Source organism: Symsagittifera roscoffensis, chromosome 7 (genome assembly GCF_963678635.1).
Source record: "Symsagittifera roscoffensis chromosome 7, txSymRosc1.1, whole genome shotgun sequence".
NCBI lineage: Eukaryota > Metazoa > Xenacoelomorpha > Acoela > Convolutidae > Symsagittifera > Symsagittifera roscoffensis.
Window position 1 is genome coordinate 35474915 of NC_087068.1, and position 20216 is coordinate 35495130.

The 20216-nt window shown below is 39.2% G+C and overlaps 1 protein-coding gene across 6 annotated transcripts in view; it reads left to right on the forward strand.

Annotated features, from left to right (window-relative positions):
* Positions 1-15196, forward strand: part of LOC134851843 (nmrA-like family domain-containing protein 1) — a 47726-nt gene extending 32530 nt beyond the window's left edge. Inside the window, exons 1-6 of one of the 6 annotated variants that reach the window (XM_063868114.1) lie at positions 11113-11268; positions 11910-12043; positions 12770-12959; positions 13655-13904; positions 14568-14761; positions 14914-15196. In XM_063868114.1, the coding sequence (XP_063724184.1) occupies positions 11913-12043; positions 12770-12959; positions 13655-13904; positions 14568-14761; positions 14914-15117 (969 nt within the window). In that variant the 5' untranslated portion in view covers positions 11113-11268; positions 11910-11912 and the 3' untranslated portion in view covers positions 15118-15196. Of the gene's footprint in view, positions 1-11112; positions 11476-11505; positions 11539-11890; positions 12044-12769; positions 12960-13654; positions 13905-14567; positions 14762-14913 lie in introns of those variants that run through there. The other 5 variants (XM_063868112.1, XM_063868113.1, XM_063868110.1 and 2 more) reach the window with 5 other exon arrangements.
* Positions 15197-20216: the final 5020 nt, after the last annotated feature.

A 20216-nucleotide genomic window follows, 5' to 3' on the forward strand; every position in this document is an offset into this window, starting at 1 on the left:
TTTAATTGAAATTTTGCTCCATCATGGCAAAGCTCAAGGATTCTTATTTTCAGTTTTTCACGTGGTACGCCTTCTTCAAGAATTTCCCTACGTCGTTTCAGGCAGAGGTTTTCTTTGAGAGAATCTTATTTAGATAGGGCAAATGACAGAAATATATTCATTTCTTTCATTTCATCTCTTTTTTCAGTACTTTTTGCAATCAGTAGATTGACTGCTGCTGGACTTTCAAGCGTAATTAGAAGTGCTCTAGGCTTTTTCCTTTCTTTGTTGAATGTTACAAGTCTTTTAAACTGGACTATTTTCGGTTGAACTACTATGGTTCCCAAAATGTCCTCTAGTTTTTTGTGAGTTTGAACAAGATTCACGTCGCGTGGTTTATTAGGATCTTCATGGATCCCTTGCACTCTTACATTGTGTTCGATGCTGTGATTGGTTGTTTTGTTGTTGTTTTTGGTGTTTTGAGGACAATTCACGTTTTTGTAGCTTTCAACTTTCTTCATGACGTTTGCTTAACTCTCGTCTACTTTGTCGTGTGTTTTCCTCATTGCTTCGTTTATTTTTTTTCGACAATTTGAGCAATTTGCGTTTCGAGTGTCTCAGCATTGCTAGACATGTTTTTGTTGGTTTTTTCTTCGAGGTTATTGACAGTCCTGTTCCGAATGAATTTGTCGCGTTCGTTGTTTTCAGTGCAGACGTTACAGAGTAACATTGCGTTGCGACCAAGCTCCTTTATTCCGTTGATGGCTACGTTTGATAATCCTGTGCATATTGGTTCTAGATGCATGTGACAACCACAAGCTACACAGTTGTAACTTTTTTCGGCTTTCGGTATGGACTTTGTGCACGTTCGGCATGTGCGACTCATCGTTGAAGAGTTAACAGAGGGAGACTTTACAGAGGGATCTGTGATTCCCGAGAAGAGACGCATGCGGAACGATGCGTTCAGAGAAATATGCAAACCTGTGGATCCCAAAAAGGGGGCGCCTGCGTTTTGATATTTCTAGAAAGGACAGAGGGAAGTACAGCTCACAAACTTGCAGCTTACACTCAGTAAGGGCAGTGGCAGTGTCGGAAGGTGCACTCGTACTGGGTGAGATGACTTTCGTCGTTGAAAGCGTCAGAGTATTTCTTGTACAGTATCTTGTTCTTTATGATGCTTTTGATGCCCTTGAGACCTTCTGAGTTTAAGTGATTTTCGTCACTGCCTAGATGGTAAGTACTGTAAATCTTCTCACACACGCCTCTATACTTCCAATTTCCCTTCTTTTTCTGTATTTCTCGATTCACTCTCGCCGATCGGAATCGATATTATTTGCGGTGAGGGATTCCGATGACAAAAATCTGCTTTGCTAGTCTGCTTAGCTCCTCGGCTAATTCTGCGAGTTTTTTTGTAATATCTTCTTCAGGGACCGTGGAAGGATCTCTTCCGTCAAAAGCGTCGTTTCCCCCAATGAGCAAAACAATGGTATTGTATTTGTCCTTCGGAGGTAGGAAGCCTCTGACCGCAGCGATACGGGCTCCAGGTAATGACACGATAGTTGTGTTTGGGAATTCCAAGTCTCGCGCCTGCGAATCTGCTATCAGAAGGTTCTTTGAAGAAGATGTTTTGAAAATATGATATCTCCTGGTTGACATTTAGAGCGAGGCAACCATTGCTACCTCGAGAAATTCAAATTTATCTATTGAATAAACATCTTGAAACTCATTTAAAACAACTTTTAGCTTCTTGGTATGTCTTGAATTGAATTACGTCAAATTCATTTTAAGATAACAAGAATCTAGAAGTTGAGGGAAGGGTTGATCCATCTCCGATGGATATGATGATTTTTATCTTCTGAACAAAAACAATAGTAATATGATAACTAAGTAGTACCCCTGTTTTTAGGAGTGACCTCGTGGTCTGGGGGATACTGAGACCCAGCCATAGGCTCACTATTATTGCATGTAACTAAGTTCAATTGCGCAATCTGGCCGATAGCCTTAAATAGTAACGACTTTTTCGACCCGATGTTAATGGACCACACAGTGAACTGGTTTTGGTAGAGACGTTTAAAAGCATATGAAGCTGTGTTCAGACGCTGGCCAGTCGTTTTAGGATGTAGCCGTTGGTATGTTCTTCCGGGCGAATGTTACATATGGCACTAATTAAGGTAATAGAACATGTAAAGAAGAATCTAAACTATCTGTAAAAAATGATCAAAGATCACAAAAAGTGTCATACGCATCAATATTTCAAAACTTTAACCAATCACAACTTCAGAATTATTACTAAAATTGTAAACAAATATTTATTACAATTTAGGTCATTTAGTTTCTACACCAAGTTAATTCGTTAAAAATCAGCATTAAGTGCCTCGTCGTCAAAAACAAATCACATATTTATGGAAAAAACTGTACAAGATCGACAACAAAACGTATTTACAGATATAAAATGAAACAAACGGGTATATAAAACTAACAAAAATTATGAAGCGATATCGGCAGCTGCTGAGTTCAACAGAAAATCTTTAGCTAATGATGATTGCTGGCATACTGAACTACTGTTGAATGGAGTACGGGTACCTCAAATACACATTCGAACAAATTTTAATATACAGAATGATAGACGAGTTCTCAGATAGTTGGTACAGGTTGATTAAGAGTTGTCATCTTCGCTCCGTGAAAGTTTAACAGCTAATTGTTTGAGAAAAATGCTGCATTCTTTTCCCATGCCCCTGTTAGTGCCGATGACCAAAGGCTTGAAGGAACTGTTCTCCACCTCGACAATTCTTTCCAGATACTTTCTTTCTTTCTCGTTTTCTTGTGATTTGAAGATTTCAATTGTAGCCTTGTTGCCATGCGAGGAAGCGTTAACATGTGTGACTTGAACGTCAAAAAACGTAGTCTGTCCAGTCTCCCAAAAGTCGCTAGCTTTGATGTCTAGCCTCGCGTCATCTTCAGTTGATGTGGTTTGTAATCTGAATACTTCGTTATCAATTTTTGTCAGTTGTGGTTCGACTTCCACATTGTTGAATATCCTTGTTAGCGACCCTGCAAGAAGGTTCCGAAGTTTGTCATGCCTCGCGGATAAGAAACCACCTTTTGTACAGCACAGGGCATGATCAACGGAAAAAACTTTTCCGCATGGGCAATTGCGGGGGATATTTTGCAGGGGAATATTGTATCGTAATCTCAGCGAGTCCCGAAATTCGGTTTTTGTGAGGTTCATTTCTTGGCTTTTTAGAGGTAGGGCGGTTAGCCAGGTACTAGCTCCCTTGTCGGTGTTTTGTTTCCACTTCCTTTTTTCTTCGGTGGTAAGTGATTGTGAGACTGCTTCTTCTAATTCTTTCTCTCTTTCGCGTTTCCGAGTTGCTATTTGTTTTCTTCCGTCGCTATACTCGAGAGTGGTACCCGAAAGCTGGTCAATGGGGCTTTGAGAAGATTTTTGAGCTTTCCTTTTGAAATCTTGCTTCTTCTTTTTGCGCTCCGAAGCCAAGACCGCCTTTGCTTATTGGTAACTCAATAATTTGTCTTTTCTTGTTCTCCAGTGGGGACTCAGACCCGAAGAGCGCTGGAATAAGTTTGTTCTCCAGAACACATTCTATTGGTTCGAGCATATCAGCTACTTCAGGTATAGTCCGAAAGAAGTATGTAAGCTTTGATTTAAATCCTTTGCTAAACGCAGAGAATGCTGCATGTGGTTGTGAAACGGCGAACCCACTCAACACGTTCAATTCCTTAGCCCATATTTCAACTTTATCTTTGCAGTAAGCAGTCTTGAAATCTTGAGACCCAAGCGCTGCACCCAAGTGCCTTTTGCTGGCCGTAGTGACATTTATTGTTCCATTAAACATCACTTTTGTCTTTTCACTCAGACTCTCCAATTTCACTACCAGCCAGCATTTCAGTTGGTTAACAAAACAACCGTCTTTCTTTCCTTCTTCAATTAATTTCCCGTACCACTTCCTTAAGTTCGCAATGCTTCCGCATCCGGTGGCGTCATCTGCCAGCTATGCTTGCTTCACCTCAGTTTGTTCGGCAAGTACATTGATTAGTCGTCTGGTGTTGAAAAGGAACCAGGGCATCGCGAGTGGATCTCCTTGCGTCGTTCCTTCACTTGATTTTAAATCCCCCCTCCTATCACAAAGCGCGATGGCTTCCTGTATGTGTTTATTAAATACGTGGCAATCGTTGGGCACAGTACTTGTATGTTGTTTAGAGGCGTCAATCATTATCACAGCTTCCGAGTTCTCTTCCTCGTAGATCCTTTCATAGCATGAATAGCAGCTTCTGCACCAACTTCGAATCCGGCACATGTTTGCAGGTTTCCTGCGGCTTCCTTGATCGGGTCTTTGAATGCATGGACAATACATTTGCCTAGAAGTCTACGGAGAAACTCCCCAACCCCGATTAGTCACACACCAGGGATCTTATCAAGGAATAAAAGTCGACAAGACGTCAAAGGCGCAAGTAACCCGGGGCAGTGGTGCATGGTGCACAATTTGAAGCACATCAAAGAGATTTCTTCTCTCAGAATTTTTCCGTCTTGGGCATAATTTTTTGAACAAAGCATTCTCATGAATACTTCAGCGTCTAATCCCGATGGACCAGCGGATTCATTCAGTCTTCCTGCAGTTTTTGCTACCACGTCTTCTGTGATGGACTTATATGCTACTTCGGGAATGGTTTCCTTTGGCCCAAAAAGAAGTGCTGTTCTGTAGGGAACTGACATAGTTGGGTGCAACTGCTTCAGTTCCATCTCAACCGTTTCTGTGAAGGGGAGGCAACCAACGTTTCTAAGCGCCGAGAAAATGCTTCTGTGTGATCTTTGCATTTGGAGGTCTGGAAGGGTTACTGTAGCAATAATCCGGGTAGCACCATGAAAACTTTCATGGCCTAGGAATTGTATTTAGAGTTTGAAGAATTAAACTGTTTTAGCCAATACGTGAGCTCCCTGATAAACAGCTTTCCAGCATTTCCTGAAGGGCGGTTAGATAGATTTCTTTTCATGAAAACAACTTTTTCATAAAAACTTTCAACTCCGGTGGCAAACTGGTTTAAATTTGTTTCTCCAAACTTATCGGCAGGAGGGAAACAGTTTGCTGAGACATCAATCTTAGACAGGTCCACTAGTTCCTTCAGCTCGGTAGCCTTTTTCTGGTCGTCAATGCCTTTCTCTTTAACTGTCATGTTTGTCATCATCTGTGATAAGCCTGAAAATCCGTTAGAAGGCTGTTGATGACAACTAGTACAGAAAAATTGAGGGATGTTTGCGAGTTCTCTTTTCGTTGTTTTAGCACAGCTGACATGAAACCAGTTATTGCACCCATCACACTGCACTCCACTGGAAGCTACAATTCCGCTGTGGGGACAGTTGACGTTGCTGCAAGGTGCTGTGTCTGGCATCTTTCCCCCCAGACGCAAAAGGGCGTGTCCGTACAGGAACAACGCTCTCCGCAAGTCGTAGAGCCGAGGTCTGTACGCCAAACTGGGATCACTCGTCGCCGGATTACCAGTTTTGTCCATGATTCGTCTAGTGGGGACACCGCTACCTTCGATTTGTCACTTCAGGATCCATTCCATCTCTTAAACTTTTTAATATGTTTATCACAACAATTAGGCTAATGTTACATATATGCTTTTATGGCGCTCCTGAGTGTCATTCTCTTAACATCATGATCGGCGGACCCGTTAACAAAGCACTCCGCGCCGAACGGATGCTCTAATTATGGTTCTTAAGAGGGACCGAGAAGGGTGGTTCGGAACGCGGAAGCTATCCGGATTCCCGGATTTAGTTTTTTAACCTAGTTAAGACCAAAAATTCACGTTTAGTGAAGGGTGGGGGATCGGCCCTCCCGTCATCCTCTGAGCGGTATATGCCCAAAAAAACTAAAAGATATACAAGAAACCAAACAAAAATTAGTATAGTACGTAAAAAAAACCAAAAACATCAGAAAAAAACAAAAAAAAACAGTAAAAAAAGAAAATCTGCACAAATCAGTTCCCCAGACGAGATATGTCGACCCTCCCATTTTTTGTTGCTAAATATTTTGTTGTTACAGGCGTTTTTATCAAACAGGATTGTTACGATCAAAATTGTGGTCTTTTTCTGGTGCCCGTATTCATGGGTTGGTTGAGTATTTAAGCACGTTAATGCTAATTTGCGCTCAATCCGGTAGGGTCTCGGGATTACAGCGGGAAGGGTCTCAAGGAAAACAACTATTGACTGTTGGGTATCGTTAATAAATTTTGTATCTCTTTTTGTCGGGGACTCGACAGTGAGTGCACAATCTGTGGGGTGCTCGACAGTGACTGCTCTGTAGTGACCCTCTCCGAGTTGCGAATTTCCGCGTTAAGCACCTTAGTTCGGATATTGAAAGGACTCGGAGGGGTTTCAATTTATTAGTATTACTAATCATACTGCTTGTACGATTATTCCTATATCGTTTTTTGGTGAAACAGATCGCAATTAGACCGGTTTTAGGGTCAAAATAATGATAATTTGATCCCCCCAAAAATCGTGAGTTTTGAGATATTGATGTTTTTGAAACGGAAAAAAGCACCAAGTTAGTGAGCTACATTGTAACTGCACTAATAAAACCAGCGGAGCCCGTAAAATTAGTTCAGACGTGGTTGGAACTAATTGGGTAAGGAAGTCCGAACTTTTGTGATTTTTGAAAAACGAGACGCCACAAAAAAAATTTTGAAAATTTTTGAGTTAGGGCAATAAAAATTGTTGTTCAAATGACATACACTAGTGAATAGACAGGTTTTAAAACCCGTTTGCTAACAATCTTCCTGGCCCCAGTGAAATCGAACTTAAGGTTTTTGGTTTTGTGGATTCATAAATCCGGAGGTGTCCAAATAGCATTGTTTTTGGAAAATTTCTTCAACTGAAATGTTTTAGATCAAATTTTTGCATTGAAAAAGAAAACTATAGTCCATTTGAGCTCGGATCAATAAACTTTAGTCAATAGGATAAAATTGCGGAAAAAATTAGGTGGAATCTAAAAGTTTGAAAATTTTTTGAGTTATCATAAAAGACGTTTTGCATTATAACTTTAACAAAAACTGGACCAATTCAGTTCATCATGGTACCGTTAGAACAGAAATTAGGTAGGCTTAAGCATAAGCTGTTTTTTTGAAGAAAAAAGCATTTAAAAAAAATTTTTAGATTGATTATAGCAAAACTACCGGTTTTTGAGGTAGACCCTTCACGTTGTGTGAAATTTTATTGGAAAGCCCCTATACCCCTACCAAAAGATAGCAACGGTCTAATAAGGCTTTCTTACGTTGTTGTTGACAATAGGGAAGGGTTAAGGAACCTCGAAAACGACAGTCGAGTCAAAATAGGCTTGTTATAAGACCCCTCACAGTTAAGGAGAACTCTTAAATAAGCAGCTTAGCTTCAATGCGAAGGGGTCTGGAGCCAGAACAAACCCTTCCTAGTTAATTGATTTTGCATAATAGGCTCTGAAGGCGTATCCGGGTGGATCTCGTGTATCATATTTTGCCAATCCGGAGGGGTCCCAATTCGGAGGAGTCCTGTTTTTGCCAATCTGGAAGTGCCATTTTTTGCCAAACCGAGGGGTCCCAATTCGGAGGGTCCAGTTTTTTGTCAATTCGGAGGGGTCCTATTTTTGCCTATCCGGAGGGGTCCAAGAAACACTTTTTTTTACGAACGAAAAAGTAGGGATCCTAAAACGTACGTAAACGAAAACAAGATACACAGTGAAAAGTATTAGGATATTAGGAAATAAGCAGACCAAAAAAGACAGGAAACCAATGTCTGCACTGGTAAATTGCCTTTAAATAAAAATTGAAAAGACCACAGTAAAACCAAAACAGGTCTAAGGCCGGAGACTCGCGACTATAGGTCTAACCGAAAACGGATTTCGACACCGATTTATTTGGATTAAAATTCAATCTGTTTTTGGAAGAGTGTTTGCCTTGAGTGTTTTAGTTGTCGAGCTCGAGCAATCCGAGGGCAAATAATTAACACAGAGCTCGGTGGGTGCATTAGTTGCCCACTTGAGAAAAACACTGCCTTCAAGTTTTGTCTGTTTAGTGCGGCACTAAACAAGGAAAGCTCTTTCTTTAAAAACCAAATCGACTTTTGAATTGCGACAGAACAATTACAATGCACATACAATTTTCAATATATTTTTTTTAGTTTTCAATCCCTAAGAATTGTTCTCGATTGGGTACATTATCTCATAAATATATTGATATCATCAGTCTGTGCTATTTTTTATCCTATAATCAACAATCATAAACTGTATACACGCTGTACTGTGTTAGCTTAATACGATTCATGGTCACTTGTTAAATAAAAGTTTTGGACATGTCGTGTTGTGTTAATATTATCAGTAGTCAGACAACGAATTTGGTGGCGAGCGAATCGAGTGTGTGAGCAGTAAGTAGCTATAAAGTAAGAAATGAGCCTAGACAAGTCTAGAATACCTAAGCTAAGTGATAGCTCTACGAAACTTATACCGAAGAAACAACGGAAATCGATGAATGACCATTTTGTGGAAAGGACCGAGAAGACTCGGAACAAAAAAGGGAAGAAAGTTTCGGGCGGAATGGTTGAAACAAGGAACCAAAAGACCTCGGAAGACAAAAAGGCAATGTTGGAGGTGGAGATCTATCCAAACACCGCTCTGGATGAGAATCGGGCGGGACGTGGAACGGAAGTAGATGGTAATAGGACGTTAACGAGTGAATCTACTCCCGTAGAACAAGGCCACGATTTCGCCAATTGGAACGGGACACTTGATCGAGAGGAGATGTCGAGACTGTTCGACATCTCGACTGACAACCTAGCGGCAGCAAGTTCAATAAGTAAGCTGAGCTTTAGTTCAAAAGACGTTCAGAATCAATTGCCAGAAAAGTAATCCTATGCCCGTTTTCGCCAAACTTTGTCGAAAAACTTTCTTTCAGTTTGATTTTTCAATTTTATGAAGTTAATTGAAATCCAATCTCAAATCCCAGTTTTTTTCAGTTTCAGTTTTGATTTAAATAATCGATAACTGAACGTGTAATGGAAATAGTCAAACGTTTTAGGACGTTCGTTTCAATTTCTTTATCATTTCAGAGACTTCGCTATCAAATTCCAGAGACTTCTATTGGGCCTTAGTTACGCTTTGCAAGTTCAAACCACTGTTTAATTTTCAATTCTTATGCTTCAAACAACAAATTTTGCCTAACGTATATCTTGTTCCCGTTGCTAAAACAACCAGATAAAGCCGGTAACCGAGCAAAACTAAATAACATTTGCCTGTCTACAGTACTATCTGCAAAGGTTGGTTAATTTCAGAAAAGCAAGGGTTATATTAAAAAACGAAATTTTTTAGTATGCAGTTGTTTAACTCCAAAATATCATTTGCAAAACAGCAGAAGTCACAAGCCGAGATTTAAAAAAAAAAAACGAGCACGCTTGAGCGATTTTGCAGAAAACGAAGCCATAATGTGCGTTAGGCTCGTCAATATTTTTCACAATGAATACAGACGATTTATTTCTCATCGAGCAGTTTTTGCGACGCGATTTGCATGCTTAATTGAAATCTTAGTTTGACGGCTTTTTCGATTGGTTTTTAGTTTTGATAATTTTTTTCTGAATTCGAAAAAAACTTTGATTTCAGTAGTTTTTATTTGAAAGATTGTTTAAAAAATACTATTGGGATTGAATTTATCTTTTTTTTCGAATAAGACCAACCCTTCCCGCCCCTCAATTCTGGTTGCCAAATTTTTCCGAATGGGGCCTTTCGGTTTAATTTAACAACATCCATTTTTGGATGACCAACCTGAAAATTTTTCTAATTTTTGAAAATTTTTCTAATTTCTCTAATTTCATCCATTTTTGGATGACCAATCTGAAAATTTAACTAATTTTGACGGGGCGCGCACAGAAAAAACCGCAACTTTTTGGTCAAAGTTTTCCAAAAAGTGCCCAAAAACGCCTGTTTTTCCAAAAAAAAGGCACATCGCAAATCACACATGCTGATATATAATTTCTACCTCAAATCATTTTTTGAACTTCGAAATGATATTGAATTGGATGGTTGGATTGAACGTTTTCACAGCCGTTGTTTCATGTTTGACTATCAATCACTTCAACAACTTCGTCAGCACAATTATGCTCTGTTATTATCTGGTTTTTGTTCGGGAAACAAAACAATTTTAGTTTCAGCGCATCCTTTTATGTCCCAATTTCATCAACAACTTTTTTAAACTTTTTTTGTCGCTCTAACTGGTCATGCTAGTCGAGCAGAAAAAAAACACCTCAGACACATTTGGCTGGCAACACAATTTTTTAATTTTTAGTATTCGTACAACGATTCGTCTTTCTCGATCAAATTATGATTAAATTAGCATTAAATTATACGATTTATTCTAATGCAAACTTTTTACACGTTCCAGCAAGTAACTTTTCCGGGTGATATTAATCAGAATGGAAATGCATAAACAGGCGCGGATCTAGGAAAATTGGAAACTTATGATGATTTTCCATTTTTATGATCGATCAAATTAATTTTCGAGCTCACCTGAAATGACAAAAAAATTTATGTGACTTTATATATATTTCGGTTTTGTGTCAATTTTTAAAAAGTCCGGCATTTCGATTGGAAATACAAACCGAGCATCTCGACTTCGGGATCTTCAAAAAAGCAATCATGAGGTTAACATCGGTTTCCCAGCCATTTGGTCCCGCCCATAGTAGCGTGATTATTGAATATTATTTAGCCACGTAAAAGCGTTCATTAATCACCAAAAATATTATTTATGACGCAAGCGTCTCGTCGACTGAAAATAAATCCCATCCAATGCTCCTTTCTGGAGCAGACAGCGTGAACAGTTTATCATAAAAATTATAGGATTCAAAAAGATCAAACACAAAAATAGTGCTGGAATGTTTTCACATTTTAACCATCATGCAAATTGAGTTAACAAAAAGGTCACTATCTGTTTTGGAAAAGTAGGCACCACTAAATAAAGCAAAGCCCTCCTTTTTCTGCTGCTATATGAAATATAATATATATTTGACACTTAACTAATGGCACAGTGTTTTTTTTTTCGTTTGTCCGCCTGCTACTTTTGAGAGGCATCGAGCCATCGATTAGCTCGTGCAGCTTTTTTAAAAGAACCATTGAAAAGAGAGTTACGAACCAACAGAAAATTCTTGTCTGGAGACGTACTATACTTGAATTTTCATAAAGTCAATCATGTGAAGTTAGCCAGTCTTTGTGCAGTTACTATCTTAATCGATTTTACATCAAATCAAAAAATGTAACAGCATATCAAAACCATCAAAATATAAACTAAGCTTTACATCTGCATTTTCTGAATTGCGTTGATTCATTAAATCATTGTATAGTTAAAGGGGCTGTACTTGGAAAAAAAACAACAATTTTTTTGAAAACAAAACTGAATTTTTATTCATCATTCGAGTTATCTTAAATCCTTCCGAATTACTAGAACCAGGAGCGGATTTAGGGGGGGGGGGGGGGGGCGGAAGCCTCTTCCCCTCAGGGATTCGACCCCATGCCGACCCAAAGAGTCCCCCTTTGAACTATTTCAAAATATCCATTTTTAACTGACGGACCCCAATATTTTTCTAATGGCGCTTTTGGCGCCAAAATATACTAATTTTGAAGGGGAGCGCGCGCCGAAAAAACGCAATTTTTTGGTCAAAAATTTTTAAAAAGTGCCTAAAAATGCTTGTCTTTTGCCTGTTTTTTCCAAAATTTTGCCTGCGGCGCAGAAATTTTGGCCAAACCAGGGTCTTTTTAGTACTTTGGGAGAGCTCAAAAAATTAAATTGGTCGACCTAAAAAACAGGTCGACAGAATTTTTAAACATTTTTTGAAAATCCGCCCCCCTCGAGAAAGTCCTAGATCCGCCCCTGACTAGAACATCAATCGGTTGCAGAGAATGACAGCTGCCACAGATTCGACTGAAGGGAGAAGAGAGGGGAGCAATGATAGCAAGAAGAGTGTTGCAGTGTTCACTGTGAATAATGAAGTGGGCTTCAGAGTGGCCATGGGGCTCAGCTCCCACTACAGGTGAGTCAGTACAAAAGAGGGGGTAGGGTGCTGCTATCATCGGCAAAAATGCGAATGTTACGGGCATTGATGTTTGAAGTATCTTGAAGCACTACAAAATAATTCAGACTGCAGTTCACATGCCCAATTCCCCAGAAGATATCAAAGGAGGAACACTGCCCCTCCCCTTGACAACTAATTGAGAATGAATTGGATTTAAATCATTGTTGACACCAATTTTTGGTCATTAATCCTAAAATATTTCCAACTGGGCCTTGGGCGACTATATATACAAAACTTGAAAGGGAAGCTCGTTCCGAAAAATTGAAGATGTTTTTTTTTCAAAGATACGCCTGTGGCACCCCACCCAAGAGAGGCAAAATCGGGATATCGAGTCTTAGTACTTTGGGAGAGATCGGGAAATAAACTTGGTTGTCATAAAAAGGTTCGACTAAAGATTAGAAGTTTTATGAAAATCTCCCCTCGAAAAAATTCTAGATACTCTCCTGGTTTAATTAGAATTCAATGCTACCAATAAAATTATTGATACATCCACATCTGCACAAAAAATTAGTCAAATAATAAAGTGACGACTCCAGGCACCAGATTGCCATTTTATTTACTAACCAAACTGCTACATCTTCGTTGGTCAACGACTTTAAAAAAAAATTAAGATCGCTTATTGGCATCATCTAAACATTGGTAGGATTCAGATTAGAATCCGCCCAGATGTAGTTTTGTATTTAGAGTGAAAGCTGTGATTTTGAGTGATGGTGGGGATGATAGCAGGTCAGAATCATTGAAAGAAAATGGAGTTGAAGTGCACATTGCAGACGAATTCAACAAAGAGACTGTGTTCAATATCCTGCATGGATGCTACGCCTGTTTCCTAGCCACGAAAACAGTGTTCACAGAACCAAACTTCCAACAAAATGAGGTTCGTTCAATTGATTCTTAAGGATTTTACAGTGACCGTCGGCTGAAATTAAACTTTTGTTTTATCATCAGCTGCAAACTATGAACAAACTTGCCTTCTGCCCACTAACAACTTTGGGCGAGTGTATCGGCAATTTTAACCTTGTTCCCAGCCTTGTTCCCAGCGACATTAAAAAAATTGCCCCAATGTCGGTAAAAAAAACGGGTTCAATGTTTGGTTTTTTGTCTCAATTCGAGCAAACAAAGCGAGCGAGCAAGCTTATAATAGGAGGAAAATTTTCATTTGTGCTGAGTTTGAAGCCGAGAAAACTTTGCTTTGCTCGAATAAGGCTACTTTTTTGCGCCATTTTTGGAATAATAAAGCCTGAAAAAACTTTTTCAAATTTTTTTTTGTTTGTCTAACCATTTTTCTACAAAAATGTTGTCCAATTTGCTTTGTTCACTATGATTGTCAAATGTGGCTGTTCTAATATTTCGTTCCGATCCTTTCATCACACCACGCACAAAAAACGACACAATTTGAACGAAAACTTTTTTGTAGCTAAGAATTTAGTCGAAACATCTGTTGCTACTTGCAGAGGAATCGACTCTCCAAGTTTCAGATTTAGTTTTTTTTCCAAAAAACTGTTCCGCAAAATTTAACACTGGCACATTTTTCTAATGGTTTTATTCTTTTCTATACATTTATTCCTTTAGATTGAGAGGGGAATCTTAGTGGTGGAGCAATGTAAGGCAGCCAATATCTCCCATTTAATACATTTGACACATGTGACTGTGGAATTCTCTATTGGAATTCTGGCCAGACAAAATGACGCCAAGGAGTTCATAGAGCGACAGATCAGAAAACTGGCCATACCATCCACAGGACTAATTCTTCCAGTGCCTTATGAAGTTCTCTTCACAGTGCACAAACCAGTCAGATACAGTGGCCACAAATATTTTCTCAGTCAGTTCATTTTCTGCTGTACGTTTGAACTACCAGGTGTTAATTGATGAGAAAACTTTATTAGAAGAAGCATCCAGCACAGCCCAACAAAATCTCCAAAAAGTTATGAGAATATTTTTTTCTTGTTTGCCAAAAACATCATTTTTACTTAATAAAACTCAAAATCTTCAAGTTTAAAAACCGTTTCAAATATTTTGGAGATTTTTACCATTCTAAAGCTTTGTTGGACTGTGTCAGAGGCTTATTTTGATATCATTTTCTTATCAATTAACTGATAGTTTTAGCGTTATTCTTGATTAACGCCAGAATGACTAACTTTTGGAGCTTAATTTTGGTTCCGGATTTGCATTTTGACTAATCTTAGCCCAATTTGAGTAAAACGCTTTTGGAATTTCAAGTTTATTCCTTTTTGGGCTAATAATTTAAATCAGCTATAGATAGGTCGAATAATATTCGCGTGTTCCAGCGGCTTGGTCGACATTGAAGTCGAACACCTTCACTATGGGCCTTTATGAAATCCAAGTTTTTTGATGACTGCGGTTGTGTACACTCAATAGTATTATGAGACAGGGAACCGTTTTCAAAAATAAATGACAACGTTAAAATTTCTATACGTTTCATGTTTTTCGAGACCAAACAATATTTTTTTGCTGTGTTCTGAAGAAATCCCAATGGGAGAGACTGCCTTCGACGGCATCAGTTTGGAGCATGTAGGAGAGATAGTGGGGGGCATTCTGGCCCAGGGACCGAAAGCATTCGGCAAGGACTACGCAGTGTCTGCCGGCAAACTCACTGTGGAAGAGATGGCATCCATCATGAGTCGGCAGCTCCATCCAGCCGACATCAGAGACGCCAAAGTTAGCGCAGAATAATTATTAGGTTCAACTTAGGTCGCAACTTCGGTTCTGCTGTACCATTCCACTGAACGTTTTCTATTTTGTACCTTTTTCATTAAAAAATATCTCACAAATTTCTAAGATACATTCTGTGTTTTCTGTAATTGTGTTAGATGACTGTGAATGAGTTGCGACAACAAGGGGCGGAAACGCCGGGGAGTGAGGACATTGCAAACATGTATGAGTTCATGAGCAGGATGGACTTGAGACACAACATCGACCTCACCCGCTCCCTCTGTCCATCTTTACTATCATTCGACCAGTGGGTGTCCAAACAAAGAGACCAATTCAAGCACATCCTCACACAGAACAAATGACAAACGAACTCACTAAAAAACGACCTACAAATATAGACCCAATCGCTGTATTATTAACTAATTAAAACTATCTATCGCACTGTTTTCATAGTTTATTGCTAGACCTCGGTACAATTCATTGTTGTTCCTACTTTGGAAGAAGTCAGCGGAATCCACTTACATTTTGGAACATGTTAAGAGAGGTACAGCAACAGCTCGCAACAAAAAACAACTCGCGAAAAGAGACAACTCTATAAATCGCGGAAGAAATTTAAAATTCCCTTTAATCTAAATGTGAAACAAAAAAAGCGATGAAACCTCAATTCCTGTGAGGCGTCAAAACATCTTGGGTATTAAGTGATTTTACAGATCAAAGTTAAATTAAAGAGATTCCAGCAGCGAAATTAGATAAAAATTTTGATAATGTTTTAGAGTTTCTGATATCCTTTGTTGCAACTGTTCATATTAAGGACATTTAGAAAGCTTTTCTCCGGATTTGAACTAAATCAAGCAATTCCCGGTTAAACTTTGCTTCTTTCTTATTTGTTGAAGGAATTTTAGTAGAGTGGGGTGAACATAACTCATTCTCTATTGAAAAGCTCTATGCCATTCTTCGACCAAATTGTTGATTTTTTTTACTTCCATTTTTTGCCTTGCTGAATTGATTCCATATAGTTGGTTTGAAATCTGGATCTTTTCGTAGAATTCCACGTTCATATTCCCGTTTTTCGAAATAAACGAGATATGACCAAAGCTGCTCATTCGCAGTTTTTGTTGTGTAGAGAGCTTCTAGTGCCAACTTCAAGTCTTATTCAGGAATGAGAGCCAGCGCAATAAATTATTTCACTTTCTTTCTAACAGCTTTGTCTTTTCTGTATTCAATGGCTAAACCTACTCCTGCGCAAAATGAAAAAAAAAGCACTATTTCACGGACGCTGTGGATAAACTCCGATTTAAAAGCAAAATTTAGTGCTTTTTCGAAATCAATAACATTTTCTGTTGTCTCTAATAAGGGGTTCAGTTCACATAACACATGAATTGATCGTTGATATTTCTGCTGAAATTTTCGTTGTAACAGAAAGTAAACCATCGGGAGGGAGCAGTAATTTATAACAGCGTGTGCAGTATTTACTTGATAGAATAAAGAGGGACAACTTTTTGATGTGCCATCAGCGTGCCAAGTTGTGTAATGCTTGAAAATGTCCAAATTTGCCTCACTGGTGAACACAAAAAGTTGGTCGGAATCCCCGGACCCGAGTCATAAACCAAGAGGTTCTCCCTTAGAATGGTTTGAAGTTCCATAGGAACTGCGATATCCCCTACGGTCTTTAGCACAACTCCAAGGATTCTTTCTCGTTGAATCGCTTTTGCAACCGACGTAAGTTTGAACATTTTTGCTGCGCACTCCTCGCAAATTTACCTTTTGCTCTCCAGATGTACTACAAATAGTGAGGACTATTTTCTGAAGCTATTTGTCAGTGTTTGTTTTCTCCCACGATTTTAACTGCTTTGCAAATGCAATTTTTAGGGTCTTTTCGAGCATCTCCAGGTTAATAACCCGTTTTTCTCATTAAATTCAACTTCATTAGTTTTTCATCTCCAAAGGTCAATATTTGACGCGTAGTGAATTGCAACATTATTCGAAAGAGTAGAAACATATTTAAAAACCAAAAACGATTAAAAAAAAAGCAATCAATGTTTTGGAATCAATTTTTGTTGTTAATCTTACAGCGGGACCCAATGATAAAAACCACACGTGATGTGAGAGCTTCGATAGGAAGACGACTTGAAGACTGGGAAAATAGTAAGTTCAATATTCTACTACAAGAAGCCAAACGATGTTCACAAAAACAACCGAGGAAACCTATGAAAAAAAAAACAGATCTGAAGACGAGCACACGGTTTTTGCACGAATGATGATGGAAGGGAAAGTTCGATCTGCCATGCGTTGGCTGACAAGCAGATCTGGCGGAGGTTTGCTCCATCCAAATGACGAAGTTATTGATTCCACAACAAAAACAAGAAAATTAGTCATCGACATTCTGAAAGAAAAGCATCCCGTAGCAAAACAGTCAAAAGAAGAAGCAAGAACACAAGTAGACAGCTTGCCTGAGTTAGAAACAGTAACCATCACTTCTTCTTATATAGAAAAATTTGCGAGGTCAATGCACGGTGGAGCCGTACCTTCAGGAACAGATTCGGAACACTGGAAAGACGCATTTCTTCGATTTGGAGGACACATTTCGGCTTTGAGAGACGAAGTGGCAGCGCTGATCACAAAGATAGCTAACGAAATTATTGCATGGAACCAAATACGAGCATTGATGTCAGGTCGTCTGATCGCTTTGGAAAAGTGCCCCGGAGTTAGACCCATTGGAATAGGTGAGTGTTTGCGAAGAGTAATGTGTAAATGTATGGCCGAAGCGACCAAAAAAGATCTCGAAGAAACCTGTGGATCTCAACAACTAGCTTGTGGTGTGAAAGCAGGAATAGAAGGAGCTGTACACGCAGTGGAGGAGTTGTTTAATAGCACCAAAGAGGACAGACATGGTCTTCTATTGATGGATGCCTCAAATGCATTCAATGCATTGAACAGGGAAACGGCTCTATGGAATGCTAGAATACTTTGGCCAAGGTGCTCACGATTTCTTTTCAACACATATAGAGGGTATGCGCCGCTAATTGTTGCAGGAACGACAGAACTTCTTTTTAGTAGTGAAGGCACTACACAGGGTGATCCACTAGCGATGTTATTCTATGGGGTTTCATTGATGCCATTGATTGAATCACTCAAAGACCGAGATAAGTATTTACAAACATGGTATCCAGATGATTCGGGATTTCTCGGCGCACTACAAAACCTGGTTGAATGGTTGTCATCTTTGACTGAAAACGGCCCGAAGTATGGCTATTACCCCGAGCCAAGCAAAAGTTATTTGGTTGTTCACCCGAACTTTGTTGAAAAAGCTCATCAATTGTTTGACAGGTTCGCCATCAGAATAGTTGAAGGCAGAAAATATTTAGGCGGATTTATTGGCTCTGATGAAGGCAAAATTCGTTTCACTTTAAAAAAGGTCCAAGAATGCTTGGATTGTCTTGGCGAGTTGTCCAAAGTGGCAGAAAAAGAACCTCAAGCTGCTTTAGTGGGATTAACAAGATCACTGCAATGCGAATGGAATTTTGTCCAGAGAGTAGTCAAAGATACGTCGCAGTTGTTTGCTCCTCTCGAGAAGATATTGGAGGAAAACTTTTTGCCAAGCTTACTAGGAACTTCTAGTGTCACACACTCAGATCGTGTTTTGTATTCACTTCCTGTCAAAAGAGGGGGACTAGGTGTGCGAAATCCAATAGAAGGTGCCGAACTAACATTTTCCACTTCACGTGAAGCAACTGACTGTCTCGTGAGTTCGATCCTTTTCCAAATTTCGACCAAACTCTACACAAAACAAAGATGAGAGAAGCAAGAAAAAACCACGAGGAGAAACAAAATGCTGTGGACAAAGATAAACTCGATGAATTGCTTGCAGTTTTACCAGCAGATCAGAAACGAGCGATCCGGAGAATAATCGACAACAGTTGTTCCTTGTGGCTAACTTCACTGCCCTTGTTGAAAGATAATTTTGATTTGTCAGCCACAGAGTTCAGAGACGCTCTATGTGTCAGGTACAGAATACCATTCAAACGTTCTTTCTCGAGATGCGATGGATGTCAACAAGATTTTGACTTACAGAATGCACTTTCTTGCAAGAAGGGCGGACTGGTAACACTACGACACAACGAAATAGAGACGCAGTGGGCGATCTTGCTTCAATTTTGTGGAAAGATGTGACAAGAGAACCTGTCGTAAAAAAACCAGATGTAGAAAATGGAACCCCGGCACTAATTGCAGATCTTTCAGCTCGTGGGGGTTGGGATAGACAGTCGGCTGCGTCGTTCGACATCAGTGTTACAGACACTGACGCTCCGTTTTACCAAAACCGCAATCCCATGAATGTACTGAAAACTGCAGAGATTGAGAAGAAAAATAAGTATGGACCAGCTTGTGAAGAAAAGCACATGTCTTTCACTCCACTTGTCACTTCAATAGATGTTGTTTTGGCACCGGAGTTCACGTTTTTCCTCAAACGACTAGCAGATGGTCTGGCATCAAAATGGGACCGCCCATATAGTCATGTCATGTGCTGGGTGAGATGTAGAATTTCATTCGCTATACTAAGAGGCACAAGATCCAAATGGCGATCCCTCGGCGTTGAGGATGGTTACACAATTGGAATGGCATTCTAAAAATTCACACGCTGTTAACTGGGGCTTTCATCGCGCATAACTGACTCCTATGATATTAGAATTTCGACACCATTTGCATATTATTTTGAAGAATATGAGATGTTTGAAGATAAAAACACAGGATGACAACTGTGAACAAGCAACGAAAAACTTTTCCTAGCACCATTTGAAACCAATTTATTTTGATTTTAGGTTAAGTTTACACTGTTGCGAATGAAAAAAAATTGTTGTTAAACGAACAAAAAGACTCATATCTTTCCCCAATAACTGTTTTGAATTAAGTACAAAATTAATTGAAATTTAGTGGGAGATTATGGATCTTTGTTAAGGTATTTTTAAAGCATTATCTTACGAGTTTTTTGCTAGTTATCGTCCTTTGCGAGTTGTCGTAATTGCTAAATTATATGAGTGGTGTTTTTTGCGAGTTGTCTTTTGTTGCGAGTTGTCGTGTTACGGTTTAAAGGTTTGTCACTGGAATCCAGGAACATAGAGACACTAAATGGTGCGCATATCCAGTGCACAGTTCGGCCTCGTAATGTATACCCGGGATAGTACTTTACTCAGGCTAATAACGGAAATCTAAATCATAGTTTTCTACGGAGCAGACAACGTTGATGATTAAAGTAGTTTTTAAAGTACATAGTTTTTTTAAAGGGAATAATCTTTTGATTAAGTATGTACTATGATCCCAGATTACATAGCCAGATGCATACTTTGGACTTCCAGCCAGGAATTTTAAGGGTCCAGGGAACGCATAATCCAAATTTTATGACGACTCATCAAGTTGCTCCGCTAAGCAATTTCCAAAGCTACAGTGGAATTTCCGAACACTTTTA